Raw genomic sequence first — 15,332 nt, forward strand, 5'->3', positions numbered from 1 at the left:
CTGGGCGAGATATCTACGGCGCCCCCTTACTGCAATTCGAACCCATACGAAAAAAACCGGCCTAGTGCGATTCGGCGCCCTTTAAAGTCCGGGGCACCTGGACGGTCGCCCAACCGCGCGTTACCCTAAGCCGGTACTGCGTACGGCTGTTCTCTGAGGTCGAATTGACACCTAAAACAAATTGTGATATAAAACAGTGATATAAAAATAAACTATAAACTTTTTTCGGGAATGTTTGATTTATTGACAATCATTCATAAAAATAGTTTTATATAATGGTATCAATTAAATTAGTGAATTCTTTGATTGGTATCGCACTCCAAGAGTTCCCTGCATACCTGCTTAAGTCGAGCAGCTGATGTAGAATAACTACAAGTTGTTTTTTAAATCTTTAGACTAGAATATGCCAATGTTCATCGGCGTGTCGCTGGGAGTAGTGTCATGCATTGAGAAAGTAGGCGGTGAATCATCCCAAGGCCGGAAAGCATACCTACATTATTGAATTGTTTTATCAAAATAAGAGAAATTTACGGTTTGCACGCCAGCAGGAAAATCATTTTTGAAAGCTGCGGTAGTAGTGCATTTCCCATTTGTCACTTAAATTATTTGCGGAATTATAACTTGAATGCTGGGTAGAATCCATATTTTCCACAATAAATAAAATGTGTTTTGATTATTTGTTGGGATATAAGAAACAATGACATGCAAAAAATACCAAAAAGAAACCTTGAAACTACCAGGCAACAGGATCCTCAGTTGGATCAACCAAGGCTCTCGGACGAAAATAACACGTTGTTTTCAGTCACTGGTCGACGTCAGCGGTACCCGATAACGAGGAAGATGAACGTTATATTTAATTCACAATCAATACTCCCCTTAGGATGATATATTTTGCAGTCACTAGTTAACTTTCGGAAATCTTTGCGGCACTTTGCTTAATATTTTAAGTTTGATTTAATAAAATATCAAATTGGTTTTACAAAGGAATTTTGTGCCACTCTACTTTGTGGGTAGATTTCAATCGTTTACAACTTGTGAACCGCGTTTCTGTGGGTTCTGCCAGCAGGACGAGAACTAACGTCTTATCGAGAATACTCGGTGCACAACAGCTGGAAAAATCGATTCCCTCAATGCCAGCGACATCTAGGCGAACCTTTTTGTATTACATTTAGTTTTGCTTACTTGAAGAACAGATTTCATAGCACAGCTGTGTTTCCACAGGAAAACATTTGGAAGTGTGCTCGATAGATGTGTAATATGTCGATAGTGTTACGGAACACAGCTTTGATGCACTTACAGCATCTGAATGGTATTACTATGTAATACAGTGCAAAAATCACTGAATCAATTTTGACAAATTGATGAAAAATTAGATCGGAGATATTCTAAGGAAAAAATAAATAAAATTTGGAATTGTAATCAAAATAAATTTATAGTAAAATCTACATCGGCTAAAGTCGCTCTACTTTAATACAATAGATATTAAACTGAACGTGCGAAGGAATTGATAGCAATGAGTCGAAGAATTGGATACGGCAAAATATGTATAATATAATGCATTTCTATTTACAGGCGATTTTTCAAACGGTTAGGATTATTCAATTTTATTTAACTAATTACGCGAAATATTAGTCTCGTGCTCAAAACAAATGATTTTATTTATTCAGTTTGTTATATGTAATTTGCATCTTTATAATCGTTTTAGCAACAGAGGTTGGTTTTTCTTGCATTTATTATTGAAATTTTCGTGAAATGACTACAATCTATAAATCAAGGAACTGCAAAAAAAATAATGGATAAGGTAGAATAACAAGTTACCTTCCACTCTTTTAATGATCTTCGTAAACAATAGAAATTCCTAGTCGAAGTTCATGTTTTTCAGGTAGAATTTACAAGGAGAACCCGCCACTTGAGAGCGTTTTAATTAGTGAGTACGTTAATTAATTAAACTAACGCCCAATAGCATTTTATTTTATTTATTTTTTACTGCCTTTTAGATTGTACTCTAACTTATTCGTATACAAGACAAATTTTAATCTGTAAATGAGATTTGTATTACGTATCATATCATTAATGCACACACGCATTCAATACACTACAACTCCATAAAGTGCAATTTTAAGATACTTCATACTTCATTTTGATAATAATTTTTAAAAGATTTGATTAGTAACCAAGATTTGCATTGATGTAATTAAAAAACTTTATTTATTAATTTTCACAAAATTCTATAGTGGTATAATATAATTATTCAATATAATTACAGTATAACGCCGGTAATCCAAACAATCACTTTACAGGAGGTGTCAGTGAAAAATACCTAAAACCTTATAGTTCGGAATATTTTTACAAAAAAACCTTCTAATCCGACAAATTAAAATCTTAAAAGTACAAGCACACTTGTATGACCATGTCGGATCCACAAAGTGTGCCGAATTAAGCTGTGTACCGGATTACCGACGTTCCACTGTATATTCATCTATCTGATATTACTTTTGTGTGCAATACCTGTTTTGGGAAATTCATTTTATTAATTCGTTCATAAATTAAAACTTTTATTGAATATAGTAGCAAATACAAAATAAAATCATCAATGCCATAATCTATATAATCCGGAATGACTCGCCTTCCAAAATATGATAATTCAACGAATTCGACTACAATTAATAAAATACAACGACTTTTAAAAAATGCTGCAACAATACATGCAACAGGCTGCATATTTTAGAATTTGTTCTTTTCAATACGCCCTGAAAATCAATGTTTTAGGACAATTTTACAATATCAGTTTGTGTTGTTAATCAACTAAATTCCAACTTGCAATATTTGGTATTGCGCAATAGCCATCATTGCAAATTGATGCAAACTCGTATTTACAAACTTTAAAACATATATTTAAATAACAAAACAAAGTAAGTACTGTAAGAAACTAACATGCAAGTAACAATAGAAATGTGTATTACTCAAATATTTTTTTGTACCATGTGATAAGGAACTTTTCATTGTAGCACAGCTTGAAGTTTACTAATATTATTTTGCAAACACTATTAACCAGTGTAGCCTTTCTAGAGTACAGTACAAAGGGGTTACATAAAAGCAACAAGTGGCATAATTCAGAGTTTGAATTGAAAGCTGACTATGAACGGGATTGAACTGTTGAAACACTATCAGAAATTGAAATTAATGCGAATTGCTCTTTTGGATATTAATTTATTAGATATTCAATTAATTTAGGCTTCTGAAATTAAAAGCACTATTTGAAAGCACTGAGCATTTACTCTTGTAATATTGTAGGTATTGTAAATAATAAAATGAAATTCGTATGTACTTAGAAGTTTGGAATTTTTTGTCTAATAACAGACTTTACATTATTAAATCTGTAATTCAGTGTTCATTATAGATGAGTGCGTGAAGAGGCTGTTAAATTCAAACGGCAAAGTTAATTAAATCAATGCTGGAATTTAATTCGGTTCAAAGGCGCGAAGGGAAACTGGTGATTCATTTTGGTTCAATAAAATTCCTTCTGACTGGTACAGATACACCAATTAGCGAATACTAATTCCTGCATAATGCTGACCCCTCAACCACGAACCCCAATTAACAGAATATTTGATTATTGATGGATATTGATAGTATAGAATTACAGTTACATGTGGTGAGGTATATCTGTTTGTATTTTGTGCTGCATTGCGTTGTTATTAAGTTCATTTAATTTCTTCTTGGATTTGACGAACAATGCGTAGAAAGCACAGTTCAAAGTGATTATTGATTATAGCATGCAAGTCGCGTATTTACCACGCGCACCAAGGGATTATTATCTCTTTCGGAAGAAGGATTGCCAAAAATAATTAATATCAATATAGTTATTTGACATTTTAACATTCAATATATTATATTCATTAAGCAACACATGATAACATTATTGTAATTTTTTGTCGTATTCATGATTACAACATTTACTTTGACTTGACAAAAATAAATTTACATCTGTAGTATAAAAATATAATTCAATTGGGTCAATATTATGTGGTACATGTGTTCAATTTATGTAATTTTTGTTTGAACAAGTTTAATTGACTAATTTTCACTTTATACTTGCCATTGTGTACATATCACGATGTCCGAATTATTTCATGAAAATTTTTTGTCAATTTTCTAATTCAATTTAATCATTTGTATTATAATGTATGAATAAATAAATTTATATAATTCTGTAACATACTACTAGTAATTTTACTATTTCATGATAATTTATGCTAATATTTATAGGAAAATAAATTTTTCAAACATTTACTTTGATACATCAATTGTATGCATTTGCATTGTCAACATCAAATTCTTGCAACCAATATAATATTCTTGGTAGGTCGGCAAGGTTCTACTATAAATTCCATTGTTTTCAAGAAATAGTATTGCCCTCATTAAAAATTCATTGATAATTGTTTTGTCAGCTGTTGTGCAGACCTTTAACTTACGTTAGTTTATGACCAAGTCAAATTATCGAGGTACATGTTTAGCCCAAGAACAGTTTTACCTGATCGTTAGGTGCTGACCGAGAAGAGCGGAGTACTTCATCTGTATCATTGCTGCTACTTCAGTTATTATAAATAAAAAAGATAACAAAGGTTCCAAATGCAAACGGGAATAAAACGCGGGCAATTTTGTCCACAAATTGCGCAAAGGGAACCTAATTCGCCGGCTTTCCATTGGGCATCTGGAATATACACATTATTTGAAATTTGATGTGTTTTGCTGTGTTCAATTATTATTATTTTTTTTCTTTTCGGTTTATATTAGACGATAGTTATATCAGTAAGCTATGTAGCTTGCACTACTATGCAACCGAAATCAGGATGTATGTGATTAGATAGACCTTAATCAATTTTATCTGAGATTTTTTCAAATTTCGTCATTGTGGAATAAAGATTGTACCCGATTCAATTCAGTTTGAATAGTTTAAAATAATTGTGCGGATGCAAGAAGCCGAACAGGGCTTACATAAAAAAACACAAGGGATAGTACTCGTATACCAAAAAAGTAAAAGAAAAACTTACGATTCTGTCGACATTTTCAACAATAGCGGAAGCATTATCAGATTGTAGTTCTTTTTGGCCCAAATAGTGGACTAATACGAACTCCAAAAGCGAGCCACAGATGAAATACATGCAAACACCATTCCAAGTTTTTATCTCGGTTAAATTTCTCGCTAACGGCAAAGTGCATATAAAGCCATTTGAAATGGCGAATAGAGCCATAGACGTGATTGCTCCTGTAATATTGCATCGGATATTCTAATATTATTCATTATTGTCAATCATAAACAAAATGCTTACCAATTATGACTCTCGCATGAACAGCATTCCTATGTATCCAGAAAGTGATGAAAGATATATTCACCAGGATAATGTTTGGAAGAAAGAATATGCTGATGTAGTAATTTATATCTCGTGCAACCTTCAGGTTTATTTGAAGACAGCGATAATTCTCTGCGAACAAACCAATATTAATATTCAGTTATATTGTGCATATTATGCGCCTTTCCTGGGTAATGTGGAAAGAAGCACAAAAACAATTAACATTTCATACACCTACCAATTAAATTTGATTTCTTATTTTTGAATAGCATCAGAATCAGTTTTGGCTTGGCAATTTCCCAACGAAATTTGTAGTTTGAATAAAATATTTTTATTTACATAGCAGCCATTGACGACATAAATTTTCTAGCAATAAGAGACAAACAAGACAAATGCAGGAGAGAATCTTGGTGTATTATTATGAAAATTTATAATGACAATTATTTCGGGTTCCCGGTAACTTATTTTCCCTACTTCCACATTTCACCAGTTTTTTTTCTTCAGTTTTATTATGTTGGAGCTTTAGTCGCTTTGAGTCGCGGGGTGGAGTTTGTAACAGCATCAGCACGTACGTCAAGCAATTATAACCTTTCCAGTGCTGTGTTTTTCAATACAAATGATTAACAACAAAAACCACCATGGGAAAATAGAGTGGAAGTAGACAAAATATCAGTATCATGTCCATGAAAGTTAAACATTGGAATTGATCAAGCACAGAGAAAATGATATACGAAAATGATAATGCAAAAGCAGACAAAAATTACAGATTACTTGCAGTAAAAATTACACTTGTATGTGTTATAATGTGCTGATTACGTGCAATTTTGATTTTGATTTAATATGTATGTATATGTACATATTTACATAAATAAGGGTTTTCATTTCACAAAACGCTTTGTATGACGTCCGCTTATTATGACGTGTTTGTCAATTCCCTTCGATGTCATTATAACCGGACTCTACTGTATAATGTTTTACATGTCACATTAAACAACAATTTGGTTACCTCGCCGATTTATATTCATCGGGCAGGTCATTGTTTGAGTATCGATCAAGTGGGTGTTCAGTGCTGTAAAACTTGATGATGTTATGGCAATATTTTTACCATACTTCCAAACGTACTCAATGGCAGTCCGATTGTACGAACCTGAGTAATCAAAATATATATATATATATATTTTTAGCTAATTTGGATTAGCCCGATATATATATATATATATATATATATGCTTATATATATATATATATAATACATATACACAATAAATTAATGACAGAGACTATACTTAGTCTGTTATGAAAGAGGAATGTTGTTTGATCTGTGTTTATTTAAATTAAATGGAAATTAAATGAACTAATTTATTTATTTACAAAAAAGTCAGTAATTTTTTTCTGTTTCATGATTTTTGATTTCAATTATTGTTTCTATATTATGTATAGAAGAAAAAATCTCGTCATAATGTCTTCACAATGCTTAATTTGCTTTAAGTTGCGCTTCATTCTTTGCGAAATGTGGCGAAATATTAAAGTGAAAATGAATTAAGTTTTTCCAAAATCAAATGTAGGTATTTCAAAACTCTGTACGAGTTAAGAAAACTAGCCTTTACATTATGTTTTTTATATGCAATGATAGATTTTTCAGTACTTACGGTTTTTCATCTTGAACGAGCAGATCGGATCACCTATCGGAAATGTATTTATGATATCTGGGCATGATAAGTTGAGATGTTGCCTGAAACATATTACGGTGATAGCAATTTAACGTTAAAAGTAATTTAAACGATAAACTTAAACTTTATTACCCCATGAGATAATTGACAGTTCCATTCGGAGAAATGGTCAATTCCAGGTTATCATGAGGAGATGACTCTTCAGAATCATCGCTAACGAAATTCGTGTCGGGCAACCAGATATCTCCATAATGATTGGTAGCATTCAAATAGTCGTTCTTCTCATCGATCAAATTATACCCCAACCGCGGATCGTGCCATCTTTGCTGCAGAATTAAATCTACTTCATAATTCTATAACCAATGAAAATATTGACCTCGCATTTGAAAACAATAATATAACTGTACTCGTGATGACACAAAAAAAGGAAAATTAATTTAACAATTATGTCATACTAGCTGACCTGGCGAACTTCGTAACGCCTTATTTATTTAAACTTTATTACACAAAAAAATAATACTGTACAAAAGGCGGACTTAATGCCGTAACGCATTCTCTGCCAGTCACATCGCTAGCGACCCGCCCCGGCTTCGCACGGAAGTAAAAAACCACATCAAAATCCGTTGCGTAGTTTCAAAGATTTAAGCATTCAAAGGGACAGACAGAGAAAGCGACTTTCCTTCTCCAAACAAAAACATCAACCGGTCAATATTGTTGGCGCGGCGGGTATGTCACAAATTACCACAGATTACTAAATAAGTCATGCGAAGTTTGTATATGCGTTCTGAAATCTCAGACATAGATGGCGTGACAACGGGTTTTATTTTTTTTTCAATCTTTCTGAGTCATTTTCCTAATATTTTTTTCCGTAAGAACCTTCTACAGAATATTAGAAAACTGTCAAAAAAAAATCAGCCAAATCGGTCTAGCCGTTTTCATGTGATGTGATGATACGGTTGATCTAACGAGTATGTAAATACTTACAAGACTATCTCTGCTGATTTGTGACAAAGTCAATGACGTAATTTCGATATTGACAGTGAGTGTTCCTAAAACGAAAATAAAATATTTGCACTTTCCAACTCAAATACGCATAAGACTATGAAATAAAAACTAAAGTCAAAAGTAGTAGCAACACATTAAAATTCTATCGGAGTAGAATCCTCCGATCGATTTAATCTGTCTGATATACCTACGCTTCTATAAATCTAATTTTTTTAACTCACTTTAATATTTTTCTATATTTGGATATTTTGTTGATATGTATTTATTTTAAATTTGAGCACTATAGGTACTCATAATTCAATATGAATTAATAATGAATAAAGAAATAAATATCTACGAGATATATAAAATTTGCGTGTCACATTGTTTGTTTCCATACTCCTCCGAAACGGCTTTACCGATTTTTACCAAATTTTATACGCGTATTCAGTAGGTCTGAGAATCGTCTGCTATCTATTTTTCATACCCCTAAGTGATAGGGATTGTTCACCTTTAACTTTTTTTTTTAATTTTTGGACAAATTCTTTTGTTTTTATTTTTTTATAATGTGGCATTAAATAATAAATACAACTCTAAATATTTACTGTTTTATCACCAACCCCTATATTTTTATAGTCATTTTGGTAATTTAATTTTTTTTTCATCCTGCTCGAAGGAATGAGACTGAACTCGGTCTCCTGGTTCACGCACACAATAAGACTTCTCTCACTCCCTACACAGTTTTCGACCATCATTATGGCATATGTAGTTGTAGTATATGTAGTTGTAGTACCTATGTATGGTATAAGTTGTAGTAGTAACGCGGCGTTTATCAATTATCAATTATATGCTTTGTTCTCCCGGTTAGTCTCAGCATCATTTTTGCAACGTAACTCAAGATCTGCATACTTGATTTATAAAATTCAACTTGTGCAATAACACGGTAAATAAATTACTGTTTTAGGTTTTCAAGTGTAGTAGTAACGTTTACAATTATCGTATTGCTGTATCAGTGTAACTCTTATATTAACTATTAATAATTACTGTTTTATTCATAACTAGCGGACTCAACAGACTTCGTTCTGTTAAAAAAATTCGGAATGTGGCAGATTTTGTTCCTCCCTATTTTATAGTCGGTGCAAAAATTTCTCCTGAACAGAACAGTCACCCCGTTGACAGGGCGCTTCCACGAACTTTCGCCACCCTTTCAAGAACAAATTATATTAGTGGGACCCACTAAAACACCCTGAATTGTGTCACATGCAATACTTAGTGATCGTAGATAATTTACCACTTTGCACAAAAAACAACAAAACTGAATCAAAGAAAACTGCGGAATTTGATTCGATTGTCAGTGGACAAAAGAAAACTCAGTAGAAAACACTATGCGCAAAACACCATATAAAACAATAAATCAAAAATAAGTCGAAGAAGGCTGCGGAATTTGTTTCGTTAATCGATTGAAAAAAGAAAACCACAGCTTTTCCCCGTTTTCCCGGAAATTATTCCAATTTTTGTCACCGTAAAAACCACCCTTAGACTTTAACGAACATTTTAAAAGAAGAATTAGCCAAATTGGTCTAGGCGTTGTTGAGTGAAGCGGTTAACAACACATTTTGCGATTCATTTTTATATTTTAGATTATAAAACTATTAATTTTAAGTGTATTTGACACGATTAGTTCAGTTAATCAAGTTTTACATACTTACACACTTATAATATGCAAGTTACTTTTTGTCTACACTAGATTTTATCTAGAAACTAGAAATAATATATATGGCAAAACAACGTTTGCCTGGTTAACTCGTATAATATATGGGGTACTCCATGCCAAATCGATCACTTTTGAACCCGACCCTTTTAGATTTAGCTAAAACCATTCTTTCCATTTCCATTCTTTTCTACCATTTGAAAATCGTTATTAGAATTTTTTCAAATTTTTTTTTCTAACCTCAAAAAAGTTATGAATTTTCCAAAAAATGGACTATTTAATTTTCAAATAACCATAACTCTCCAAAATTGACCTATTGATACGTTTTTTTCTTGAATATTTTTGCTTTTAAATGGTTTTTTTTTAATAAGTAGACACATTTTTTTTAATAATTAAAACTATGAAATAATCCCGTTTTTTGAGTACAATTGTAATTTTTTCGAAGTTTGGCATTTAAAAAAAAACTTTTTCATTTGTTAAAAAAAACTTCAAATTTTTTGACAACTTTTCCCGTTTATCCCAAATTGGGCCGATTTTATTTTATATTTTATATAATTATTTGAAAGTGGAAAATTGTCATTTGCGGGACGTAATTATTTTATATTAAATTTTAAAAAAATATAAAATAATATCGACACACTCCGGAATTAGGGGGAGCAGTCAATTCAATGAAATGAATCAAATCATGTCAAATTAATTGAAGTTTTTTTTTGACACAAGAAAAATTTTCATTTAAAATGGCGAATTTCCGCTAATAGAGCAAGAGCCAGTTACGGCCAGACTTTCGTCATTTTAGGAAAGATGAAATTTTGTCCATGTGTTTCTCCAACACAAGTAAAAATGATCCCCAATTTTGAAACCTGGATCGTGGTTCTTTTGGCAGTTAACAGCCTATAGTCTATTTAGTCTAAAATAATTGTTGGCTCAATCAAATTCGGCATAAGTCTTTCTTACCGAAAGTCGAATACCGTTGCGGTGGATTCAAATTACGCAATATCATAATAACTGCACCAACTTTGAGTTGTATGTTTTTGATTGAATGGTGAAATTCAGTGCGTGTACATCATTATTCGTAATCTCTTGATTATTAACTTAAACTTTGATAGTTCGACCATTATCTTCTTTTAAATGCCGACGATAAACTGGATATCCATCGTTCGTTGTGTGTGTTTTAGCAACTATCGGTCGTGCATATCGTTTTGTGCCCTTTCCCACTTTTCTGTCGAAATTTTTCCTCAATTTTTTCTGCTATAAACCTCTCTGAGACCTTTCCAACGAATGACCAACCGTGGAAATCGGTTGGTGCGTTCTGGAGTTATTGCGTCAAGAAGGAAAACATGACATATTTTTATATAGTAAAAAAATAATATATAATATATAGAATAGAAGATAGTTGGAAAACTACAGATCAAGAGTTCCAAGAGTCTCGTTTACCAAGTTTCTACGAACAATTCGTAAAAAGAGTTCAACACAGTGGGCTCAAACTTTGTTTAGAGTTTGTGCAGTTTGTTTGTCACTTAGCTATTAATGTGTACATTTGATATTAACATAGTTTCTCGTTGATAACAAACATTCATATTAATACAATTGTACCACATTCCACTTAAAATCCACAAAGCCAATACATTTGAACGCATAATGCTATGAATATATTATTTACATACCATTGACAGATGGAATAGATCGTTTATCATATTGACCGGATTTTAACAAGTCACCTAGACATGCATGATTGGACTTTTCTTCACATCTGAAACTTAAAATTTAAAAATGTTGTTTAAATGCGACATAAATCAATTGCATCAGTTAAATTAATTGGATTATAAAATACTATTCACGTGAGCCCCACTAAAAATACTGATATTATTCAGATAGCACATTCTCCTATTTGCGAACTTACAAAGAGTATAATACTATCGCTCCATCATTACTTGTTTCCACTTTTAACACCGAGCACTGGCGTTGAATTTCAAAGTTTGTTCAACAACCAAAAAAACATCTTAAAACTGAATTCATGGGGAAAACTACGTTAATCTTTGGTGAAAAGGAAAGCTGAATTGCTAATTAAATAAAAAGTAAGTTCAGTGGGAGCATACTTGCCATAAGGTGCATATTTTTCAGCGCTCAATTTGCAATTTATATCAAATATTAGTTTTCGAAACAATGTGGTAGAAACAGTAAAGATCCAGTAAATTATCGCCGAAACAAAATGTTTTTTTAACCCTTTAATTTTAAAAAGTATATATATAGATACTTACCAAGCAACTAATTTATTTTCTGAAGAATAACAAATCTGAAGAATTAACATCGTTGCGGCTAACCACAGGGTATAACCCATAACGGACTTCTGAAAAAAATAAAGTTGATTATTATTAACAATCTTATAATGCTATATATATACACATATATATATATACTAGTTAACCGGGCAAACGTTGTTTTGCCACATAAATTATTTCAAGTTTCTAGATAAATTTTAGTGTAGACAAAAAGTAACTTACTTATTATAAAAAATAGGGGTTGGTGATAAGAAACCAAAAATTTAGGGTTGTATGTATATTTTAATGCCACATTAAAAAAATAAAAACAAAAAATTTCGACCAAAATTTAAAAAAAATTAAGGGTGAACAACCCTTATCACTTAGAGATATGAAGTTACCGATTCTCAGACCTACTGAATACGCATATAAAAATGAAAAATGATTAAATTACTAAAATGGCTATAAAGAAATAGGGTTAAGATAAGAAAGTTCAAAAAATTTAGGGTTGTATGTATTTTTAATTCCACATTATAAAAAAAAATAAAAGCTCGAAAAGAATTTGTCCAAAATTTAAAAGTTAAGGGTGAACAACCCTATCACTTAGGTATGAAAAATAGATGTTTGCCGATTCTCAGACCTACTGAATACGCATACAAAATTTGGTAAAAATCGGTAAAGCCGTTTCGGAGGAGTATGGAAACAAACACTGTGACACGCAAATTTTATATATATAGATATATAGGGGAAAGTAGCCATATTTGGACCATTTTTATATTTTTTGATTTATAGAGCCACATATAAACTGTCAATAAAAATTAAGTAGCGGAAAAGTAACTCACAAGGCTTACCAACAAAATGATATTTTTGGTTTAAGTAAAAATTATATTTGTTAGAATTACGAAATGTTGTTTCGGTTTTACTAGTTTTATTCAATAATACAGAGCGATCGGATCTTAATTGTGAACAGTTTACAACGAATGCCGGAGCACGAGTCTGAGTCATTTCTTAGGAGACGCATGCCCAGCGACGCAAGTCGCTGACATAAACAGAAAAACATGCATGCATGCATGTTGCTGGTGCATGGTCATATACGCAACCTTACACGGCCTTCCTGCCCTTGGTTCGTCCTCGGACCATCTTTTGTTTCCAACTTCATCTACTCTAACTCACTCAGTCTAGAGTAGTTTGTTGCACCAGATCTTTGTTATACGCTCATCTTTTTTTTTCTGAAACACCTCTGCAATCACAATAAGTTTTCATATTTTTACTGTTTATGGGACGCCCCATTGCTCCCAAAGCTTTAGTCGCTGGGCGTCTTTTCTGTTAGTATCAAGCCAGTGAAGGCCCCATTTTTCGTTTTTATCAGCCAGTCTGTGCCCTTTTTTTGTTGCATCAGCCAGTCCAGGCTCTTTTTTTGTTTTACCAGCCAGTCCAGGCCCTCTTTTTTTTTTGTTTTTGCCAGCCAGTCCAGGCCCTTTTTTTTTTTTGTTTTTATCAGCCAGTCCAGGCTCCTTTTTGTTTACCAGCCAGTCCAGGCTCTTTTTGTTAGTATCAGCCAGTCCAGGCCCTTTTTTTCTTTTGTTAGTATCAGCCAGTCCAGGCCCTTTTTTTTTGCTGGCATCAGCCAGTCCAGGCCTCTTTGGTTTTTACCAGCCGTCCAGGCCCTTTTTGTTTTATCAGCCAGTCCAGGCCCCCTCAGTATCAGCCAGTCCAGGCCCTTTTTGTTAGTATCAGCCAGTTCAGGCCCTTTTTTTGTTGGCTAGTATCAGCCAGTCCAGGCCTCTTGTTTTTACTGGGCCAGTCCAGGCCCTTTTTTTTTTTTTTTTGTTAGTTTTATTGTTTTGTTAGTTTTATTGCTTAATTCTATTTTTTTTTTACCTTTTACACGTCAGCTGCATCTGCCTGAGCCTTCATATGCGACACAGTCTCATTTGATCTCGACCAGCAACAGAAAAACTCCTATTTTGTCCATTTACCCTTCTTCTGTGTACCTTTCATTCGGTAAACATTTAAGTATTTCGAAATGTCCTTTGTATTTAGCTTTCAATTTACCGCCACCACATTGGCCCCTCTACTAATACTAGGTCACCAGCTGCAAACACTTTAGCAACCGTTCTTTTTTTTATCAAAGCTTCTAATTGTTTCGCTGTCAAATTTCATTTTACGGATGCATTACTTCCAAAGCCTTGCACTGCAGTTAATCTTTTTTTCCAAACATTAATTCATGAGGACTTCTACCAGTAGTTTTATTCACAAATGTGTTCATATCTTGTTCGATTTTAGGTAATTCATTGATCCATTGTTTTTCATCGCGTTCATTGAGAATGGCTCGCATCATGTTAAACAAACTTCTCATTACTCGTTCGACTTGTCCGTTGCCCCTCGGAATGCCTGCAGATTTACGACTGTATCCTTCAGTTTGCTTAAGGCTTTGTCAATTGCCCTTTCATAACAGGCTGGTCAGTTCACAAAATCCAAACGGCATTCTATCGTATTCATAATGACCATCTGATGTGACAAACGCCCGTAGATGCTCCATTCTTTCACGCTATACTTCATAAAACCCACTTCATATCCAAAGTGCATAGAACACTTTGCCGCATTCAATGCATCTACTAACCGGAATCCTGGTGCAATGGATACCGATCTCACAACCTCTTGTTCAAATCTTCGAAAAATCTGGCGCATAAGCGGAGGCTCCGTTTTTCTTTTTCGCTACCAGAACAACTGGGCTTGCATATTCGAGGGCCTCTTAATAATTCACTGACCGACTTTGTTCCTCACAATGTTTCGGCAATTGTATGCGTTCGGCATGCTTTCAAATGGCCTTGGGTCGTGATATGCTACGGGTGTAGCAAGTCTTTTGAGCATAATCTAATTGACCCTGTGTTATGTGATGGTGTGATTTTCTTTGTTGACATTGGCAAATGAATTATTTTCGTACTAACAACTCGTCCAATCCTGACAATTGATCTAGCATAATTTTATTTTCTTGACGGCAAATCAAAATAGTTGTAGTTATGTCATGTTGAAGCTCAAGTTGGTTTTCGACTTTCTCAAGTTTTAGCCCAGGTCAACTGACGCATCCCAAACGCTGCCTGCGTTCGGTGGTGCTGGTACCATCAGTAACAAACCGCAAATTCTATTCTATTTTAGTTATTTACAGCTTTTTCATGTACATTACTAGTACGTCCTTTTTCCGGAAAGCCAATCTTAAAATACGTTTTCGTATGACCCACTTTTTACAATTGGAACAAATAATTCGAGCACGTTTACTAGCCATCTCGTCTCGAGTTGAAACTGTATTTTCAGCTTTTCGATTCAGCCAGGGAGTCAGTGAGCTTTTGTGACC

General features: G+C 33.3%; 1 protein-coding gene across 5 annotated transcripts in view; it reads right to left on the reverse strand.

Annotated features, from left to right (window-relative positions):
* Positions 1-3,863: 3,863 nt before the first annotated feature.
* Positions 3,864-15,332, reverse strand: part of LOC135791002 (glutamate-gated chloride channel-like) — a 35,242-nt gene continuing 23,773 nt past the window's right edge. For 2 of the 5 annotated variants that reach the window (XM_065301313.1, XM_065301314.1), the window contains 9 exons: positions 11,978-12,066; positions 11,384-11,475; positions 8,009-8,073; positions 7,157-7,377; positions 7,004-7,086; positions 6,361-6,501; positions 5,334-5,486; positions 5,055-5,269; positions 4,738-4,993 (listed from right to left, as the gene is read on the reverse strand). In XM_065301313.1, the coding sequence (XP_065157385.1) occupies positions 4,943-4,993; positions 5,055-5,269; positions 5,334-5,486; positions 6,361-6,501; positions 7,004-7,086; positions 7,157-7,377; positions 8,009-8,073; positions 11,384-11,475; positions 11,978-12,066 (1,110 nt within the window). In that variant the 3' untranslated portion in view covers positions 4,738-4,942. Of the gene's footprint in view, positions 4,715-4,737; positions 4,994-5,054; positions 5,270-5,333; positions 5,487-6,360; positions 6,502-7,003; positions 7,087-7,156; positions 7,378-8,008; positions 8,074-11,383; positions 11,476-11,977; positions 12,067-15,332 lie in introns of those variants that run through there. The other 3 variants (XM_065301315.1, XM_065301316.1, XM_065301317.1) reach the window with 3 other exon arrangements.

This window comes from Atheta coriaria, unplaced genomic scaffold (genome assembly GCF_025399875.1).
Source record: "Atheta coriaria isolate IRGN ID8LTWV9N9 unplaced genomic scaffold, Caltech_Dcor_3.1 hic_scaffold_4_pilon, whole genome shotgun sequence".
Classification (NCBI taxonomy): domain Eukaryota; kingdom Metazoa; phylum Arthropoda; class Insecta; order Coleoptera; family Staphylinidae; genus Dalotia; species Dalotia coriaria.